General features: G+C 35.8%; 2 protein-coding genes across 4 annotated transcripts in view; both read right to left on the bottom strand.

Moving 5' to 3' along the window:
* The window catches only part of LOC128202734 (protein mono-ADP-ribosyltransferase PARP12-like), a 40580-nt gene extending 33055 nt beyond the window's left edge, over positions 1–7525 (bottom strand). The window contains exon 1 of one of the 3 annotated variants that reach the window (XM_052903816.1): positions 7389–7525. The gene's annotated coding sequence lies outside the window, so the exon portion shown is untranslated. Of the gene's footprint in view, positions 1–1272; positions 1455–7388 lie in introns of those variants that run through there. The other 2 variants (XM_052903817.1, XM_052903819.1) reach the window with 2 other exon arrangements.
* Positions 7526–14570: 7045 nt separating this feature from the next.
* Positions 14571–14930, bottom strand: LOC128245824 (uncharacterized). Its single transcript, XM_052964049.1, has one exon. It carries the CDS (start codon positions 14928–14930, stop codon positions 14571–14573), a length of 360 nt encoding a protein of 119 aa, XP_052820009.1.
* Positions 14931–22416: the final 7486 nt, after the last annotated feature.

The raw sequence follows: 22416 nt of genomic DNA, 5'->3' as shown, positions 1-22416 counted from the left end.
TGATAAGTTACAAACGATATGGAAATAGAGTGAAACTGCTGACCATATATTTAAAAGTGCTGTCAATATATTCTTATTAGTGAAAAGATAAGATTTTGAAGACTTATTTCATGTTCTATTTTGTACTTACTAAGTGCGAATAGATTGTTGTTAGTTGTTTTAAAAGGGAATTTGTTAAATAGTACAATAATAATGATATAATAAGAGATCATGTCTGTAGAGTACATTTTTTAAAATTGTTTGGCTATATTTTAGGGGCTAAACTACTAATTATCTCAAATAGATGAACATGAAGAAATAATTAATGTAGTTGGACCTACCATTCAAAAACAACAATGTAGTAGAGTGTGGATTATATGCCATTGCACATGCTACATCTTTCTGAGTCGGCAAAATCCGTGTTTTGACTGTATACTAACTCCAAGAACATTTATCGTGTGTAGAAAAGGAAGAAATCTCCAATCACGAAAAAGAGTGCCAGTGGACGGCGGAAACAAAACATTACAACATCAACTGAAACTTATTGTGTATGTAACTTGCCTGCTAGACCAAGAACAGTGTTGTAGGTGTCGTTCGTGCGGTCTGTCTGTTTGTCTATCTGTCGGTTGGTCGGTCCGTCTGTTCACTCACTCACTTACTCACTCACTCACTCACTCACTCACTCACTCACTCACTCACTCACTCACTCACTCACTCACTCACTCACTCACTCACTCACTCACTCACTCACTCACTCACTCAAACCCAACCAACAATAAACCCAACCAACCCAAAACCCACCCAACCATAACACACCCACCCACCCACCTCACTCACTCACTCACTCACTCACTCACTCACTCACTCACTCACTCACTCACTCACTCACTCACTCACTCACTCACTCACTCACTCACTCACTCACTCACTCACTCACTCACTCACTCACTCACTCACTCACTCACTCACTCACTCACTCACTCACTCACTCACTCACTCACTCACTCACTCACTCACTCACTCACTCACTCACTCACTCGCTCGCTCGCTCACTCACTCACTCACTCACCCAAAAGCATCACAGCGTAATGTGGTATGTATTTGGAAGGATACTGTTTATGTACAAATGTCATCCACCTTCAACTCAACGCTTTTATAAAATATAGAAATATCGATTTTCACAAATAAAAAATCCATCAAAACATTTCAATAGTAAATTTTGTTATCTATATTTTCAGCACTTTTCAATTAATGGTCAGCAGTTTTCTTCTGTAACGGATTCAATCAACTCACTTTACTGTAAGTCAGCGATGCATGCCGGTTAATGTGTACATGTAGCGTTATTCTTTTCCGTTCTGCTCAATAAGTTTATGACATTAATCTAAGTTTTAATAGTTATTACTGTTTTACAATTTATATTCAATCCAATATCATATACAATATAACTTTTACTGCACCCATTTAATTTATTTGAGAGGTTATCTTCAGCTAGCTTAATAGCTTAATATGCAAATCATGTTCAAGATTTGGATTTTTACATTCAGTTCGAAATATCTCTCACGCATATTGAATTTCAAGATTATACAATCACAAATTCTTATTTTCTGAAAATGTTGAATAATTTCCGAAACATGATATCTTCATTTTTCGATAGACTTGTGACTCACTTTTAAATTTACATTCCAAAATTAAAAAGGTTTTTAATTCATCAAATTATTATCAGATAAACATTCATAATACTTGTTAGACATTCCAATACATGTATTAAAATTTGTGCATCTTAACTGAAACTGTCAGTTTGTCATAACGTATAAAATCATGCAACTTAGCACTTGGAAGAAGGACACTAAAGAAATTAAAACTTCTTATCAACCATGTTTATATTTTATTTTCCCTTCCAAGGCATAAACAACAAGTACAAAATAAAAACCTTACGACATCTACTTACTTTTGTATAACCAATGCATACTCATTGTTTTAATCTCATTAACAAAGACAAAACTCAGGTTTAAAACTAGTTTATATGGCAATAACAGTGCTTGATCACTTAAATGTTCTACATAAAAAGCAATTCAATGTGAAAAGGTGACCAATTATCAATTGTTAATTAGATTTCCACCACAAAATTAATTCAAATAAAACTTGTGCATGTTATACTTAAGTGTGTTGATCATGGGAATGCATCATTGTCTAATATCAAATGTCCAGAATACTATAACAACCTATTTAAGAAGCATATTGTTTACACTTGTGGTGTTCTGTAGTTAGAGTCATAGTAGAAAGATATTTAAATATTCGGCATGATTGCTGATCATGTAATATATGGGGTATTTTCCTACAGAAAGACCAAAATATATCCGTCCGCCCGCTTGACATGGAAACGATTTGGTATGGCCTTATTTGAAGCTGTGAATCATGACTTAAAGTGCCAGTTTGTCATAACTTCTAGAATCATATAACTGAACACTTGGGAGAAGGACCTAAAGATTAGGCAAGTAGAACTGTCATCAATGTTTATATATTATTTTTACTTCCAAAGCATTAACAACAAGTACAAAATAGAAAACTCAATGGCATCTACTGACTACAGTAAATAAACATTTTTTTCATCTCATTAACAAAGACAATACCAAGGTTTTAAAGTTCCTAGGATGATTACAGTTCTTAAACACTTAAGATGTTTTACTTAAAAGAAATCCAATATATTAGCCATTAAAGTTAACTCATAATAAATGTAGCCAAAAAAATGTATTGCTAGCAACTAGGAAATCAAGTGAACTGCTCGTACGAATATCTTTAGCCAATTACGTGTACTGCTAGTGACACACGCCAATCAAGTGAACTGCTCGTACGATTAACTCTAGCCAATAAAGTGTACAGCTAGTGACATACGCCAATGTATTGAACTGCTAGTACGTGTAACCCTAGCCAATTAAGTGTACTGCTAGTGATATACGACAATCAAGTAAACTGCTAGTACGAGTTACTCTAGCCAATAAAGTGTACTGCTAGTGACATACGCCAATAAAGTGAACTGCTCGTACGAGTTGCTCTAGCAAAATAAGTGTACTGCTAGGGATATTAGCAAATAAAGTATACTAGTAGCGACTACAATACGCCAATACAGCCTTTTTTGTTGACACAATTTAGTAATAAATATGATTTCATTATGTTTATTATAACTTTTATCCATTTGCCTAAGCAGATGAATCATACTCATGTTTTATTATTTGTTTTGTTTTTTAAATGAAAGAAATTATGATAGGCAAAAAACACATGGAATATATGTGGAGATCAATTCAAGAATGCTATGTAAACAATTAGGCGGATTCATCAAGGATAAAAACACTTCTGTTACAATTCAACATTAGAACAATCACAGTTGTAGATATGCTTCATTTTAGGCATAATTATGGTAAATAATCAACATACATGAAAAAACAACATCAAACAAGAGTGCCAAGATGGTCCAATATCGCTCATTCGATTGGACAAAGAGTTCTTAAGTTATAGATCGGACAACGTACATTTATTTGTTTTAAAAAATACAAAGGGCAATACCTCTAACGAAGAAAATAAAAATAAAAATAGCAAGAGATGTTTGACAAACATAATGCCCCTCTCCCCTGAGCGGCAGGTTGTGAAATATATTTGGACAATAAAATGAAATAAACCAAAATGACTGCTGATTTGTTATTGACATTGGATGCCCCTAAGGCTGTTTAAAGATTATTACCATTTAAAGTGTGAGGATAGTAGGCACAGTTTTTAATCATGTTCAGAAGTTTTTAATTATGTTCAGATGATGACCGATATTTGCAGACAATCATGTATCCTCTTAGTAGCATGGACCAAGTAAAATTATTTTAATTACCATATTTGTTGTGACCTTGACCTTAGACTATATGACCTTAAAATCCAAAGGGGTCACCCAGAACCTAGATGTCCAGTTTGAGGGCCACGGGTGCAGGCATTGTCGAGATATCATTTGGACTCACTCATTTTCAGCATTCAAGGTCACTTTGGCCTTGACAGTTGACCCCCTTAAATCAATAGGGGCCATCTACTAGTCAGGCCCATCCCCAATATAATGTTTGGTGACCATAGGTCCTGGCATTGTATCTCTCGGAGAAGCTTCGTCAACCTTTTCACATTAAAGATCACTGTGACCTACACCTTTGACCCTTAATCATTATGGATTATCTACTGCTCAGGCCAAACCTTCAGGTAAAGTTATATGACCATATGTCTAGGAATTGTCGAGTTTGCGTTCGAGGTCACTGTGACCTCGAACTTTAAACCCTAAATAAATAGGGGTCATCTACAGGTCAGGACTTATGTTCAAGTCAAGTTTGAGGGTCATGGTTGCAGTCATGGTTGAGTTATCACTAGCACAACGTTTTGAAATAGAATGTCAATGTGACCTTGACCTTTGACCCGAGGACCATTTAATCACTAGAGTTCATTTTCTGTTCCTGCCAACCTTCCGGTCAAGTTTGATGACAATAGGTCCAGTAATTGACGAGTTATTACTCGGGCAAGCTTTGGTTTACCGAAGGAAACGCCGGCTGACTGACATGTGCAAAGCAATATACCCCCTGTTCTTCGAGGGGGGCATAATAAATTTGATAAAAGGGTCACATTAGGAACTGCTCTGTGTAATTATTTTGAAATGAGGTCTTCGCTTTAGTTCAGTTTTCCCTGGAGAGGCATTTCCAAATGTTTCTACCGACCAATTTAACTTAATCTACCTGGGTAGTGGGAGGGGACTTAACTCCATATTTGTATTTGCCTATGGACCAACTATTACCCCGATTTCATTATAAAGGGCAAAATGTACTTGTATATCACCTGTATCTCTTCAAGATACTTTTTTAACAGAAAATGATTCTGAAAAGCACAAAGCACAAAAAGTATCTTAAGATAAATTCCATTTTAATATCCTAAGACTGCGTTTGCTAGTGCTTAAATACACCTGTTATAGTTTAAAAACAATGTCTAACTCAGAAAGGGGGGAGGATACGTCTCCATATCCACTCCGCATGAATATTGATAGGATGAAACTCCTCAGGTAGGACCCGAACCTCCCGCCCGCCATGAAAGGAACATTCCCATCACCCTCCACAATCGAGTTTACGAAAGTTTGGCCTAGCTCCGCTTTGGCTAAAATATAGTTTTGTTTGTCAGTAGCACGATTTAAGGAAGATCATATGGTATAACCAAGTAAGTGCAGCTGCAACAATAACAATATGATTATGTGGAAAGTTCAATATAGTTAAACATGACAAACTAGAAAAACTTGCAGGGGACAGCTATGCAGTGATTAGTTTTGAACAGTTATTGGTATCTAATGTGGCAATAACACGTGAAAAATATACAAGTTATACATGCACAAAACACTATAATCACAACAAACCCGTTATAAATCTCAATTTTTTCTTCAAGAAGGCAATCAATCAGTATTGATTAAGAAATGAATTTATACACCAAATATACCAATTAAAGCTTTCAATACATCGATTATTCAGCGACGATCTTGTCAAATGCTTCATTGATTTACTAAAGAGTGTTTTCTTCTAAGCATATGCACCACAAAAATATAAAGTACGTTAAAATAGGGTCAAACCAAAAGCGCTGACTGCCAAAGTATACTAATAATAAACAAAAGTATATAATAAATTGATTGGTAAACAGTTATACAAGAATATGAAAAAAAAACTAAAATATATAACTTTATCCCAACAATCAGTTAAAAATGAAAACGTTATATTTGACTTTATTTTGTAATAGTAATATTTGGTATAGATTTAAAATTGAGATGGACAATATTCTAATTTGTAAAGAACCTGTTAAGATTGTTTAATTGAACCATAAACGAGACATGATTAAATAATTTAAATCAAAGAATTCTCAACTGAACACTGTTTTGGGTTTTAAAAAAAAATGGAATATTTTTTTTCAGATTCTTCTTGTCCACAGAGCTAATAACAAACACTGATTGTAAAACTGAAAGCTTCTTCAAATGAAAATACGTTTAAATCACCTAAATGAAATAATGAAATGTTGACTTATTCAGCCGTAATTCAGGAACATTATTTTCAAACAAACAAAAAATTGACAGTATATCCAACGTGGCGCAGTCAACAGACCCAGCAGTCCTGGGTTCGAAGCCTGCTGCCGACAAAAGTTTCATTTATCTCAAACATTAACAAGCAAGTTTCACTTTTAACCGTGTTGCCTATAAAATATGTTTCCAAATTTTGAGAGATATAAAGCATGTAAGATAAAAACAAAAATATAGCTTATTGGGCTTTAACAAATAGAGTTTGCATTATCTGAAAATACAATTGATCTGAAAGTTATGATGACACACATCGTGTTAAGATCTTTTAGAGAAGTTTCGAAAATGAACTGAATGGAAAATAATTTTTAAAAAATGGTCTATTTTTAGGCATTTTCAACGAATCGAACTGACGCGGTTTAGATCATTGTGCAATAGTTTTGAAAATCTGGCGATATATCAAGGACATATTATGCACCGAGCTCATTCATTTCGCAAATGTTTACAAAATAACAAAACCACTCATGATAAATCTCACGTAGTAAAGAATAGCAGTTTTATTGAAAATCGACTGACGGATAAAATTACATGTTTAAATATTCAGTAGAAGAGAAACACAGCAGTTTTAGAAGATATTGTTTATTATATGGAAGATCAATTGACGGATAAAATTATATGTTTCAATATTCAGTAGAAGAGAAATACAGCAGTTTTAGAGGATATTGTTTATTATCATGCGACAGCTTAACTTACACAAGCCTACTCCAAAGTCAATATCTATAACGCAAGGAGTCACCAAATTCCAAAACGGTTGGCAGTCACAGATGTAAAGCATATTCACAGACCCCGATAACGTTGTCGTATTGTTACAAAGTTTATAATAGTTCTCTGCCTCAATATTGTCAAACAATTTCTCAATATTCCTTAATTAACTCGCCTTTTATATACACTCTAATAGGAGATCTATCAATAATTATAAATACTATTTATGATTTTATTTTTACATTCAGTTGTTGAGTTAAAACTATTTTTCTCATGCAATTATAAAAGAGATTCCCAAGTGTATCGAAAAAGGAAAATATCATGTTTCGAAAAAGATTTTCAGAAAATAACATTTTGTGATTTTGTAATCTTGCAATTTAATTTGCGTGAGCGATTATTCCAATTGTGCAATAATGAAACATATTTGTATGGTTATAAGTATCTTAAAATACTAAATAATGGGTTTTATAATTGCATCAGAAAAACAGTTTTAACTCAACAACTTATTATTGGATAAACATTGTTCATAATGCTCGTTTAGACATTCAAATACATCATTTAATACTTGTAAATCAGTTAGTCATACCTTAAGTCCACTCGTTATAAATCCTATTCATATTGTACACTGAGCTCATTTATTTCGCAAATGTTACAAAATAACAAAAACAATACCTGTCGGGTCTCACATGAACTTATCAATACGAGTCAAATAGTAGCTCAAAGCGTACACATAATTGATAGAAATGTAAACACAATGAGAATACAGTGAAACATGTTTTGATGAAAGGTATAAAAGGGGCGCTGAGAAGTATATCAATCTATATCCGTCAAATGTGTAAAATAATCAAGAATAGACAATTTGACAAAAATATGTTACTCAATGGGACCTTGCAAGAAGCAAGGTGAAACTGTTATTTGTCGTTTTCCCTGTTTCTACCGACCAATTTTACTTAATCTACATGGGTAGTGGGAGGGGTCTTAACTCCATGTTTATATTTACCTACGGACCAACTATTACCCCGATTTCATTATAAAGGGCAAAATGTACTTGTATATCACCTGAATCGATGCTAGATACTTGTTTAATAGAAAATGATTCTGAAAAGCACAAAGCAAAAAACGTCTCTTAAGATAAATTCCATTTTGATATCCTAAGACTGCGTTTGCTAGTGCTTAAAAACACCTGTTATAGTTTTAAACAATGTCTAACTCAGAAGGGGGCGTACGTCTCCACATCCACTCCGCATGAATATTGATATGATGAAACTCCTCGGGTAGGACCCGAACCTCCCGCCCGCCACGAAAGAAACATTCCCTTCACCCTCCACAATCGAGTTTACGAAAGTTTGGCCTAGCTCCGCTTTGGCTAAATTCTTGTTTTCTTCGTCAGTAGCACGATTTAAGGAAAATCATATGGTATAACCAAGTAAGTGCAGCTTCATCAATAACAATATGATTATGTGGAAAGTTCAATATAGTTATACATGACCAACTAGAAGAACTTGCAGTGGACAGCTATGCAGTGATTAGTTTTGAACAGTGATTGGTATCTAATGTGGCAATTACACGTGAATAATAGACAAATTATACATGAACAAATATATAATTACAACAAACCCGTTATAAATCTCAAAATTTTCTTCAAGAAGGCAATCAATCAGTATTGATTATGAAATGAATTTATACACCAAATATACCAATTAAAGCTTTCAATACATCGATTATTCCGCGATGATCTTGTCAAATGCTTCATTGATTTACTAAAGAGTGTTTTCTTCTAAGGATATGCACCACAAAAACATAAACTACGTTAAAATAGGGTCAAACCAAAAGCGCTGACTGCCAAAGTATACAAATAATAAACAAACATATCAAATAAATATTTGGTAAACAGTTTTACAAGAATATAATGAAATAACTAAAATATATCACTTTCTCTTAACAATCAGTTAAAAAATGAAAACGTTATATTGGACTTTATTTTGTAACTATATTATTGGGCATAGGCTTAAAATTGAGATGGACAATATTCTACTTTATAAAGAACCTGTAAAGATTGTTTAATTGAATCATAAACGAGAAATGATTAAATAATTTAAATCAAAGAGTTCTCAACTAAACACTGTTTTGGGTTTTAAAACTAATTGAATATTTTTTTCAGATTCTTCTTTCCCACAAAGCTAATAACAAACACTGATGGTAAAACTGAAAGCTTTCTTCAAATGAAAATACGTTTAAATCACCTAAATGAAATAATGAAATGTTGACTTATTCCGCCGTAATTCACGAACATTATTTTTTAACAAACAAAAAATGACAGTATATCCAACGTGGCGCAGTCAACAGACCGAGCAGTCCTGAGTTCGAAGCCTGCTGCCGACAAAAGTTTCATGTATTTATTTCAAACATTATCGAGCAAATTTCACTTTTAACCGTGTTGCCTATAAGATTTGTTTCCAAATTTTGAGAGATTTAAAGCATGTAAGATATAAACGAAAATATAGCTTATTGGTCTTTAACAAATAGAGTTTGTATGATCTGAAAACATAATTGATCTGAAAGTTATGGTGAACAAACGTCGTGTTTTTTAAGTGAAGTTTCGAAAAAGAACTGAATGGAAAAAAATGTCTAAAAAATGATCTATTTTTAGGCATTTTCAACGAATCGAACTGACATGGTTTAGATCGTTGTGCAATAATTTTGAAAACCTGGCGACAAACCGAGGACATATTATGTACTGAGCTCATTCATTTCGCAAATGTTTACAAAATAACAAAACCACTCGTGTTAAACCTCAGGTAGTATAAGAATAACAGTTTTATGGAAGATCGATTGTGGATAAAATTACATGTTTAAATATTCAGTAGAAGAAAATACACCAGTTTTAAAAGGCATTTAAAAAAGGCAGGTTTTATTATCAGGCGACTGCTTAACAAAAAACAAAAAAACTAGGAATTACTACATGGGACGGTTGACGTGACGGTAAGTAATCAGGATACCAAAGCACCTGAAATATTGTACAAAGAAATCAATTTTAAAAAAAACAGCATATGTTTGGCTTATATCAAGCTGATTAACAAAATATACAAAAAGATGAAAGTACTCTCTAGAAGATAAAACACCTTGTTAGTCTTTGCAATAAGTTTTTTTTAAATGTCAGGATTGATTAATAAATAACAAACAGCAACTTCCTACACCAGTAACATATAGTATACCGTTTACCCTTATTTAAAGGAGCTTTTGTCCGTGCTTTATTTTACATACCACAGTTATGAGAGCATTTAAACATGGGAGTAGGGTACTTATCAAAAAACCCAAAAAAGATTATCTTCCGAGACAATGCAGTTGTCATCTCTCAACGGCTCTGCGATCGATATGGCTAGACTCTTCAACCTTTCTCCATTGGTCTCCAACAATATTTTCTGCCCTTCTGTTGTTGTTTGCCCTCACCTCAACAAATCTTTCAATGCTTCTTTCATAAGCTTGTTCCATTCATGCTCAGCTTTTCATTTAAGCCATTGTTTGATTTTCTTCGTTGAGAACTTGACAAATGTTTCAGAAGCTATAACAGATTTCTTTCGTCATAAGAAGTGTCGAAATATCCAAACACAGATTCTGCAAACTTGCCGTGTTTGGCAGCTTCAGATGTCCTTTGTCGCATTTCATAAATTATATTAAACCCAGCGACAACCAGGCAAGCGCTCAGCGAAAATCCTTTTGCACAACTGGGTGAGAGCAGGCAGCTTGATGTTGAAACTCACAACAAACTTTGTCATCATATATTCAATCTACTAATAGAGAATACAACAACGGGTCCTATTTTACAGCTGTTTTCTCGCATATGCTGTTGTTCTTACTGATAATAATCGCATATGTCAAGACCATGTGCTGCTGATCTTACATCGCATATGTCAAGACTATGTGTTGCTGCTCTTACATCGCATATGTCAAGACCATGTGTTGCTGCCCTTACATCGCATATGTCAAGACAATGTGTTGCTGCCCTTACATCGCATATATCAAGACCATGTGCTGCTGTGTTGCTGCCCTTACATCGCATACGTCAAGACCATGTGTTGCTGCTCTTACATCGCATACGTCAAGACCATGTGTTGCTGCACTTACATCGCATACGTCAAGATCATGTGTTGCTGCTCTTACATCGCATACGTCAAGACCATGTGTTGCTGCTCTTACATCGCATATGTCAAAACCATGTGTTGCTGCTCTTACATCGCATATGTCAAGACCATGTGTTGCTGCTCTTACATCGCATATGTCAAACCATGTGCTGCTGCTCTTACATCGTATACGTCAAGACCATGTGTTGCAGCCCTTACATCGCATACTTCAAGACCATGTGTTGCAGCCCTTACGTCGCATACGTCAAGACCATGTGTTGCTGCCCTTACATCGCCTATGTCAAGACTATTTGCTGCTGCTCTTACATCGCATATGTCAAGACCATGTGCTGCTGCTCTTACATCGCATATGTCAAGACCATGTGTTGCTGCTCTTACATCGCATATGTCAAGACCATGTGCTGTTGTTCTTACATCGTATACGTCAAGACCATGTGCTGCTCTTACATCGCATATGTCAAGGTCATGTGTTGCTGCTGTTACATCGCATACGTCAAGACCATGTGTTGCTGCTCTTACATCGCATACGCCAAGACCATGTGTTGCTGCTCTTACATCGCATATGTCAAGACCATAAGCTGCTGCCCTTACATCGCATATGTCAAGACCATGTGTTGCTGCTCTTACATCGCATATGTCAAGACCATGTGTTGCTTCTCTTACATCGCATATGTCAAGACCATGTGTTGCTGCTCTTACATCGCATACGTCAAGACCATGTGTTGCTGCTCTTACATCGCATATGTCAAGACCATGTGCTGCTGCTCTTACATCGCATATGTCAATACCATGTCTTGCTGCTCTTACATCGCATATGTCAAACCATGTGCTTCTGCCCTTACATCGCATATGTCAAGACCATGTGCTGCTGCTCTTACATCGTATATGTCAAGACCATGTGCTGCTGCTCTTACATCGCATTTGTCAAGAATATCATTAAATTACATATTTTTAATGAAATGAATATATTTATCTTTCATTAAAATGTTGTCACTGAAATTTTGGCGGAAATCAAACACGGAAATAGTCTAAATCAATAAATTGCATAGCATAATAAGCAAACAATTTTTGTACATAATCTCATATTAAGGTCGGAAATTTAATGGTATCTGTTTTTACGTGTATACAATTAAAGAAAACTTAGTGTTTCAAGTGTCTCAGTTTATTTCGATAGTATTTCAAATGTATCGATTGATTATACTTTCACACCCGTGTAGTAAAATGACAATTTTGGCCACAATTTCTTTAAATCAACCACAGCAACTGTTTGCCATGTATTTGTCACCCACGCGAAATATAAATAATTTTGGGTCTTAATCGTCTGAAATTGTCTAGCCATCAACAATTGCCTTAACTAACCTGTCCTTTATATTGTAGCTCAACTTTATTTATAAAAAACAAAAAATGCTACAAAACTTAAATACTCCCATTGGTACGTATTCCGATTTATTTAACAAACATTCATTCATGTATTTTCACTCGCACCTCACTTACTGACCAAATTTACTTACGCCCGGAGCTCTCGCAGCTGCCAGCCAATCAAAACCCAAAACAAGCTCATGGTAACCATTCTAAATATATTTTGTCTACGTATCTTGCATATCCCGGGCAAATAATCTAAACAATCGGTCTGATTAATTTGATCTATTATTATTACAATGAATCTTACTCGTTAGCGACCCACAAAGCTTATGAATTTAAAAATAAACATATTCCTAGCTGCGGCACATCGCCCCTCAATGAACCTTCATTTTGGAGTTCATTCAATAATTTACCTAAAGCAACTAGGAATTAAATGCTCCAAAACAAAATATGATCTTAAGGTTATACAATACCTGATTATAAGACGTACACAAATGCATGTTTTATACTTACCAACCATCAAATTGTTCGTGACCAACGGCTTACTTTAAAACAACTTCTACCTTTCTCTAGTTTTAAGCAAACTGTCCGTGTTTATAAACTGTTTCCAAGCAGACATAATTTCGTAACAGGTCTCACCTTCACTGATCCATTCACACATACCTTACACGAGCGAACCAAACCGTCTCGTCCCTTACTTACCTCTTTTACCAGTCCAAGAGGCCAACATCCACGTGGTAGTGACTCATCACACACAAGAACAAGATCATTTACCTCGATATTTCGTTGAACATCTTGCCATTTTTGCCTCTCAAGAAGATTTGGTACGTACTCTTTTACCCAACGTCGCCATAATACGTCTGCAAGATACTGAGCTTGACGCACCAACGCCTACAATAATTGTCATTCTTGCCAAAGACACCAAGTGGCATACACGTATTTGGGCACAAAAGCAACAGTTGGCTCGGCGATAGTGCTTCTGGATCTCTGCTATCACCACTTACCTTTTTAATCGGTCTGTTATTTACAATCTTTTCTGTCTCCGTCATGAGAGTATTTAGTGCTTCGTCTTTCAAAAGCTGCTCTTTGACTACCGATTTTAAGGCTTTCTTTACTGACTGAACCAGTCTTTCCCACACTCCAACCATATGACTCGCATAAGGAGGAATGAACTGCCATTCTATGTCTTTCTGCACCAATTCATTCATGATACGACTCTTGTTCCATTTGGCAATTTCTGCTCTTAATTCCCTTTCTCCGGAAGTAAGATTAGCACCATTATCGCTGGAAATCTTCTCTGGTTTTCCCCTTCTACTCATGTAACGTTGCAATGCACATACAAACGAGTCAGTTCCTAAGCTATGTGTGATTTTAATATGAACTGCTCGTGTCGTCAAGCAGGTGAACAGGCAACCGTATCGTGCTTGATGGCTACGACCGACCTTGACATACATAGGCCCGAAATAGTCCATACCGACGTACGTAAACGGAGGTTTGTCCGGAGTAAGCCTCTCAACTGGCAACGGTGCCATTTGCTGTCGTTGTGTTTTCTGGAAGCGCCGCTTATACTCAGGTTCAGGTTCATGTGGCCAATTATCTTTCTCCATGTTCAGAAAATTTGGTCCGTTTAACCATATAAAATGTTTCCCTCTTTCCTCTGGATGTACACCAGATGGATTCATGTTTGGAGGCACGTATCTCCAATCATTTGGGGAAGTCAATTCGTGAAAAAGAGCTAATCTGTTAGCAACATACGTCTTAAAACGCCGTGATGTATTTCGAACATACCCTAGAACAATCATTGAGTCGGTCCAAACATAGCAGTTGTCGACCTTTGTGTCCAGTTCTTTAATCAGCATCTGATACAATCTTACCGATACTACTGCAGCTGCTAATTCAAGTATCGGTAGTGTAACTGTCTTGATGGGCGCTAACCTAGATTTCCCCATCACAAATGAACATTTTCCGTTTCCTTGTCTGTCATATATATGTCGTATCTTCATGCTGCTGCTTCATAGGCATATTGTGAAGCATCACTGAACATATGCAGCTCTTCATTGCATGAAGAGTTATCAAGGTCACCCGCCTTAAGACACCTTTCAATTTGAACAGATGACAACTTTCGCAAATTTGTAAGCCAATCACCCCACTTTTCTATGTCGGCTTCATTAAGTTTTTTGATCTCACGTTATTCCTTGACGACATGCGTTCTGTAGTATCAACTTCGGAATCAATGTCACTGAGGCTACGAATCCTAACGGATCTTATAAGGAGCTTGCTACAGATAAAACTCCTCTTCGTGTAGGCGCCTTTTCTTTCAGATGTACCTCAAAAAAGAAATTATCATCTCTGATGTTCCACTGAAGACCGGGTGTTCTTTCGAACTCGCTGCCATCTTCTAGGTTAACAGTTACAGACGGTTTTGCTTGCTCTTCCGGTGGAATTGAATCAACTACTTCTTGGCCGTTCGACATCCACTTTGTGTGTCTGAAGCCACCTCGACCTAGTATTTTTCGGAGATCCTTACAAAGCAATACTGCATTTTCCTTGTTGTTTGTTGACTTTAATAGATCATCTACATAGAAGTCCCTCTCCAGTGTTAAGGTTACCTTCGGTGAATACATTTCTGCATTGTCAGTCGCCGTTCTTTTTAATGCATACGCTTCACAGCTCGGCGAAGAAGTTGCGCCAAACAAATACACTTGTATCTGGTGGCATTCAGGTTGTCGAGTTAAGTCCCCTTCGGGCCACCACAGAAATCTTAGCGCTTGGCAGTCTTAATCCATCACCCACACTTGGTGAAACGTAGTTTTAATATTTCCACTAACGCAATCCTTTCCTCTCTGAAACGCGTAAGTACTCCGACTATACTATTTACTAAATCGGGACCTTGAAGCAGCCGATCATTCAGTGATATACCTTTGTATTTTGCAGTGCAGTCAAAAACTACTCTTACCTTTCCTGGTATCCGTGGGCTTACAACTGGATGATGCGGTAGGTACCAAATCTTGTCACTTTTACACTCTGTCCCATTTTCGCATAATCGTTTTGCATGACCTTTCAATATATATCCTTCTATTGCATCACTATACATTTGATGCAAATTATCATTACCTTGCAATTTCCTTTTAAGGCCTGCTAGACTTGTAAGTGCCATGTGATTGTTATGTGGAAAACATTTGTCATCGCGCCTAGGTAGTCCGATTTTGTAATGTCCATCCTCTTGAGATATTGTCTTCATCATTATACCTGACGATCTCCCGTTTAGCGTCATCTGCGAACTCCGGAAAGTCTGTAGACCAGAGTTGGTGCATTTGCTGTAATACATCGGCTTGTTGATAATGCACATTGACATTTAAATTTGTGGACAACTTACCTGTAGGCCCAATGATCGTCCAAACTAAAATCGATGATATGGCATATGGTTCGCTGCGCTTACCTCTTCTTTCTTTTTCCACCCAGAAGGCTTTCGGTGTGTCACTGCCAATCAATAGCCCAACTACATCTGCGTCTATATTAGGCAATTCAATGCCAGCTTAGTGATCCCACTTGGCCATTTCCGGACTTTTCGGGAGTGAATCCAGAGACACAGTCAAACGTTCTACAGACCACACTCTTGGAAGGGTCAAATGCCCCTGTCCGTCAATAGAACTTACCTCTGCATTAAACTATATGCCCTTTTCTTCTCCTTACTTCCATTAACTGTTGTTGTAGAAAATCTAACGACTTACCTTTGGCGTTTTGTCTTTTAACTAAGGAATCGCTACAAAGTGTGACGTCTGAAGAGGTTTGCTCTGTCTTCGATCACTGATGCACGGCTACCGGAACGATTCGTAGACATACATTTTTGCCATAACCACTCCCATTCGTCGATGTACAACTGCCCGTCGCCATACTCTGGTTACCTCGATGCAGCATGGCATGATGTTTTATTCTGCATCTCGGTACGTCACATCCGCTCTGCTTCCTACAAAACTTTGCAATATGCTTGAAGTTTTAACAATTGTCCCACATTTTGTGCTTCCTTACAAATGCTATTTTGTATTCAACATCCTTTTGTTTAAATTCATTGCAGTCGATTAGTTTATGCCGACCCTTACAGAATACACATGACAAGATACGCGCTGCTGGCTCAATGTCATTATTACTTGCTGATATGGCTAAAATGGTAACTCTCACTTTTCGGCCCATTCACACAAGCTCTATCTCTCCCTTTATTGACCCCCTCATCAGCTAGATCTTGCCCATACATAGTATTTGCAACGGTAGCCCGCTTCTCAACAAACTTCATCAAATCATAAAAGTTTTGTTCTCGGCCTCCGTCAATAATTGAACTAGCCTTATCAACCCATTTTGTTTTAATGTGCATAGGCAGGCGTTTTACTATTTTTCTCAAATTTTCAGAGCTATTAACATCTGACATAAAACCTAACTGAGATAGTGTAATCTCTCATTTTTCCATATCTAGGGATAATCTAATGAGACCCTGAACATCATTTTCTTTTAACGGCTGACCATTAACTAAACGATCTACATGGGACCGCGCGACAAGATGCGGCTTACCATACCGGGAAGCCAAAATTGCCTTTGCTCTTGAAAGGCCATTTTCAGATGAAAGTACAACGCAGTCCTCAATAGATTGCTTAGCCTCACCTTGACAATATTAAATGAGATAAAACAGACGTGACATAAAAACAGTAACACTACTCTCAATGTTTGTTTCAAAAGTTCTCATAGATCTGCAATAATCTGCCCGATTACCACTAAAAGTTAAAATGTCAGGTCTCGGTAAATTAAAACTCTTCTGGATGGTATTGGCCATCGCTCGTAACCCCTGGAAAATGCCTCAATCTCCGCCGTCTCCTCGAGGTGCGTATCCACTTCAACGCCTAGCCGTCAGTTCGTCGGCACCGCTGTTCTACTGCCCTACAACGTCACCACTCCCCCTTGATGGTTGCTCAGTGAGAGGTAACGCTGCAACAGAGTGGTTCTTCTCATCGGTGTCATGGTGTTGCTCCGTGAATATTGGCAATTAAACAACAGGTTAAATGTCTGTCAAACTGCGCAAATCATCTTCGTCACATAGATTCTTCAAGTTTTGAACGTTCTATTTCATTGATTATTTCTTGTTCTTCTATTTTCATGTTTAACTCCTTTCGTTGTAACTCAAGTTTTTGACTTAAAAAATAAACGCGTAAATACTCAAAATAATGCTCATTTAGTTTTTAAGTTTACTCTTAAATAATGGTTATTTTTTAAACGTTTCGTTTGATTTTATCTCTAAGTTCAAATCAAGTTAGTTGTCTTACGCGGCGGCACATATTTTCTCTGCAGGAAAAGGGATATCACTCTGTAGGAGATTGTCAATACGCGTCTAACTCAATGTAACTGTTGACTGCTACTCCGAGGTCAATTACTTTCATTATCGCTGATTTAGGTAAAAAAAACTTCAACTGTTAAATGAAAAAAGGATACAAAAGGCTTGAAGCGTTTTAATTCAATTCGATATTTCTTGAGTGAACAGGAGAAGAAGAAATATCGGTCATACAACTTAAGATCTTGTAATAAATGACAGTCAAAGCGAGGTGACATACAAGTGGCTGAATCTTCGGATAAAACTATTTTTGTGCGCCACAAGGATTATTAAACTGAAAGTACTATTATATCTAAATCGTAATAAGTGATTGAACGTTTTATTCGATTAATATCAGTTTAACATCGCATGTCTCAAAATAAAGCAAATATTTTCGGATAATAAAGTAACCATTTTAGCAATAAATTTAAGTGGAATATCCGGAGACCTACATTCAGACAGGAAAACAAAAGGTTTAATGAGTGAATCGTAGCAAAATAGAAAAGAATGCCTTGTTGTATCTAGATTTTTTTCCTGCGTCATTCACAGGGAAAAATGCGATAAGGCATTTTAAAGTCTATGTAAACGGGGATATTGTAAGCTCTGGTAAGTATTTAAACTGTCAGGCCAAATAAAAAATAGGTATGTTTCAGGTTACCCGACCGACCCTATTTTTTCCCGCTGACCCTGATCTATTTTCCCTGAAAAAAATGTGATTTGGGTACGAAAAGCATTTGTTACGAAATGTATGTACGTAAAGTTGACAATATTAGAGTTGGATTTCTGAATGTATTTACCGTTCTTCACCTTAGAGTTTGAACACCTTAAAATAATGATTTTTTCGCTCTCCGAATTCATAGAAAATAACCATTTTTACATTATGGTAAACCTGCATTTTTTCTTCATGTGACATGAATAAAAAAGGCAGGTTTACCATAATGTAAAAATGGTTATTGATGTCTGCCATTTTACCACTTATTAATGTATCCGTAGTTGTCAATGGTTATTACGCCTATAAGGATTAAATGGTAAGCTGGGTTAACTCCAGATCAATATTAGGGAATATTTTATTTGTTTAAATTCGTTTTCTTACGGTGTACAGTACGGTTTGTATCCACATAATTAAAGATACTTTTGTTTTCAATGAAATCGAAAGTAGCTTTTAATTTCATTTTTAAAAAATATGAGGGGAAAAAACAACAAACGTCACGGACCTAAAAACCGTTTTATGTTTTTAATAAAAATATATATTATTTTTTTATTTAATTTTATTTGTACAAAGATTATAGAATATGAAAATATAAGTTATCACTAGTAACAGTTCCCCCATCTGACATTATTAATAAGCCTGGGATTTTTTGTTAAAATGAGAGAGTAATTGGACCAAATGAATTTAAGATTTGTTAGGTTAAAAATATTGGACAGAAATATATATTGGCTAAGGTCACAAATCCGAACACTTTTTGATGTTTTTTACAATTATCTTGGAGAGTTTATGTTGTAGTAAGTTAACTTTCGTATGAAACACCTTTGGTTCATGTGAAAACAGCTGTCAAAGTACATATTCACGATCTCGTCAATTTTATGTCGAAAATCGTTCATTTTATGGACAGTAAATCACCCTTCAAATTATGCTATGAAGGGCACATATACCGAACACTTGAAAAGTAAAAATACATGGTCATACAATTATAACTAAAAAGTATGCTATATTAAATAAACACTTTTAAAAAGATGCAAAGTAATTTATTGTTTCCGAGTTTTTTTCAAAACATTCACTTCAAATGTAAACCGTAATGTATGTCAACATAACTGCAAAACCTAAAGATGCGCGTGCGCCCTCTGACCTCATTCCCCCATGCGCTACATTTTGATCTTTAAGCGTATAAACATTGAATGGCATTTTTTAGAAAAATACTTAACAAAACAAGATGAAACTTTGCAAGTGTGACCAAGGCAAGCCTCTGTATTGATCTAGAACATCGAATAATCGATCACGGTAAACAAACGCGTGTTTTAGCCGGTGTTCGGGAGTTGTGCCCTGTTCGGAAATGTACCGTCTATCAGTAAGCGAATTGCTAAACCAACAAAGGCTGTATGATTGATAAATTTAGTTAAAATAATGTTCAGTGGCTTTATATATGCTATCTTCTGTATTGATTATCTTGTACCTATCTGGCATAAAAATATTATAACAACTTTACCAAGATAGACAGCACCAATAGTAGTTTGTTTTGGTGCGTTAGGTCATGGGTTCGAATCCTTGCCGCCTCACCGAATAATACAAACTTACATCTTGTTTGCAAGGCTTGGTGACCCCATATTATTTTGGTATCAATCAAAACAAATTATTCTATTGAAAAAAATGCAAATATTAAGTAGAAACATTATGTATTAGGCGCTTGGGATTGCAAGTTCGTATACAAGGTATAGCTTATCATAGGAACAACATTCAATTTTCTGGTTTGTGGCAATTGAACAATTTTATTTCTGCTGATCATTAAAGTGCTGTTTTTCGTCAAGAAACAATGATAAAACTTTATTAAACATTCAAAATTAATCTCCTTTTTACAAAAATGTGACAAAATATGCAAAATACCCTTTTTTCTGCGAAAAGCGTTACAGTTCTGTAGTGTTTAATTATTGCATATATATTTTCAAAGCTTTTAGGTTCTGATTGACAGTTTTGTTCATAAGCAAATTTGCTTATTTATGCATACATTTGAAAACAAGTGTTACTTTGAACAATTTTAAATGTCGAGAATTCCCCCATGGCTTTGGATAAAAAATATAAATATACAATATTTTTAAGCGGACTTTCATCGATAGCTGTCATCTTTAAGACATAAATACATTCGTATTAATGATATGAAACTACTACCATGTATTGTATACTGTGGGAATAACTGCATTACAAATAAAATATTTGTAAAACATGGACTGCATGCTGAAGGTGTCATAGAAAACTCGTACGGCAATAGATACCTGCTTGGAGATGCGAACTGGTGGACAGTGTGCCACTTGGCGGTAAGAAAGCTTAACTTGTCTGTAATTTTGTCAACAAAAATGTCCGTGAAAGGAGGGTCAAAAACAATACTTGCAGATGCCATATCATACAGTATCGAAATGGCAGTTAACAAAAATCATAAGGGATGAAATCGAACATTTGCTGAAACTGACAAGAGAACAAACTTCTACTCTGTGCACTGTAGCTCATCCAATGCTAACTCTGTATATTGATTACATTATCGTAATTCCAAAAAAAACGTGTTAATTAATTAATTAATAACTAAGAGACTTTACCCTGGTAAGACATCAGTTTTTAATACTTCTTTTTGGTTTTAATTTTTCAATTTTTCAAACCAAGTGTACGCAAGTGCACATGCCTATGCACGTCCCTGCATAATATTTAGTTTTTGTAAAGCTTTATACACATACTTATGGGGTATTGTTTGTGTACCCCCGACACTATTCAGCATTTATATGCAAACTAATGGGGTATTGTTTGTGTACCCCACAGTATGCAGCATTTATATACATACTAATTGGGTATTGGCCGTGTACCCACATTATTCAGATTTAAATACATACTAAAGTGGTATTTGCAGTGTACCCACACAGTTTTCAGCATTTAAATACATACTAATGGGGTATTGGTTGTGTACCCCCCCCAGTATTCAGCATATATATATATATATATATATACATACTTATAGGCTATTGGTTGTGTACCATCACAGTATATAGCATTTATATACATACCTATAGGGTATTGGTTGTGTACCCCCACAGAATTCAGCATTTATATACATACTAATGGGGTATTGTTTGTGTACCCCACAGTATTCAGCATTTATATACATACTAATGGGGTATTGCTTGTGTACCCCACAGTATTCAGCATTTTTATACATACTAATGGGGTATTGTTTGTGTACCCCACAGTATTCAGCATTTATATACATACTAATGGGGTATTGTTTGTGTACCCCACAGTATTCAGCATTTATATACATACTAATGGGGTATTGTTTGTGTACCCCACAGTATTCAGCATTTTTATACATACTAATGGGGTATTGTTTGTGTACCCCACAGTATGCAGCATTTATATACATACTAATGGGGTATTGTTTGTGTACCCCCACAGTATGCAGCATTTATAAACATACTAATGGGGTATTGTTTGTGTACCCCACAGTATGCAGCATTTATATACATACTAATGGGGTATTGTTTGTGTACCCCACAGTATGCAGCATTTATATACACACTAATGGGGTATTTTTTGTGTACCCCACAGTATTCAGCATTTATAAACATACTAATGGGGTATTGCTTGTGTACCCCACAGTATGCAGCATTTATATACATACTAATGGGGTATTGTTTGTGTACCCCACAGTATACAGCATTTATATACATACTAATGGGTATTGTTTGTGTACCCCACAGTATTCAGCATTTATATACATACTAATGGGGTATTGTTTATGTACCCCACAGTATGCAGCATTTATATACATACTAATGGGGTATTGTTTGTGTACCCCACAGTATTCAGCATTTATATACATGCTAATGGGGTATTTTTTTTGTACCTCCACAGTGTTCAGCATTTATATACATACTAATAGGGTATTGGTTGTGTACCCCCACAGTATTCAGCATTTATATACATACTAATGGGGTATTGGTTGTGTACCTCCACAGTATTCAGCATTTATAAACATACTTATGGGGTATTGTTTGTGTAC

This window comes from Mya arenaria, chromosome 9 (assembly GCF_026914265.1).
Source record: "Mya arenaria isolate MELC-2E11 chromosome 9, ASM2691426v1".
Taxonomy (NCBI): Eukaryota; Metazoa; Mollusca; class Bivalvia; order Myida; family Myidae; genus Mya; species Mya arenaria.
Note: the sequence above shows the minus strand (reverse complement) of the source record. Positions and strands in the feature narration are given on the sequence as shown.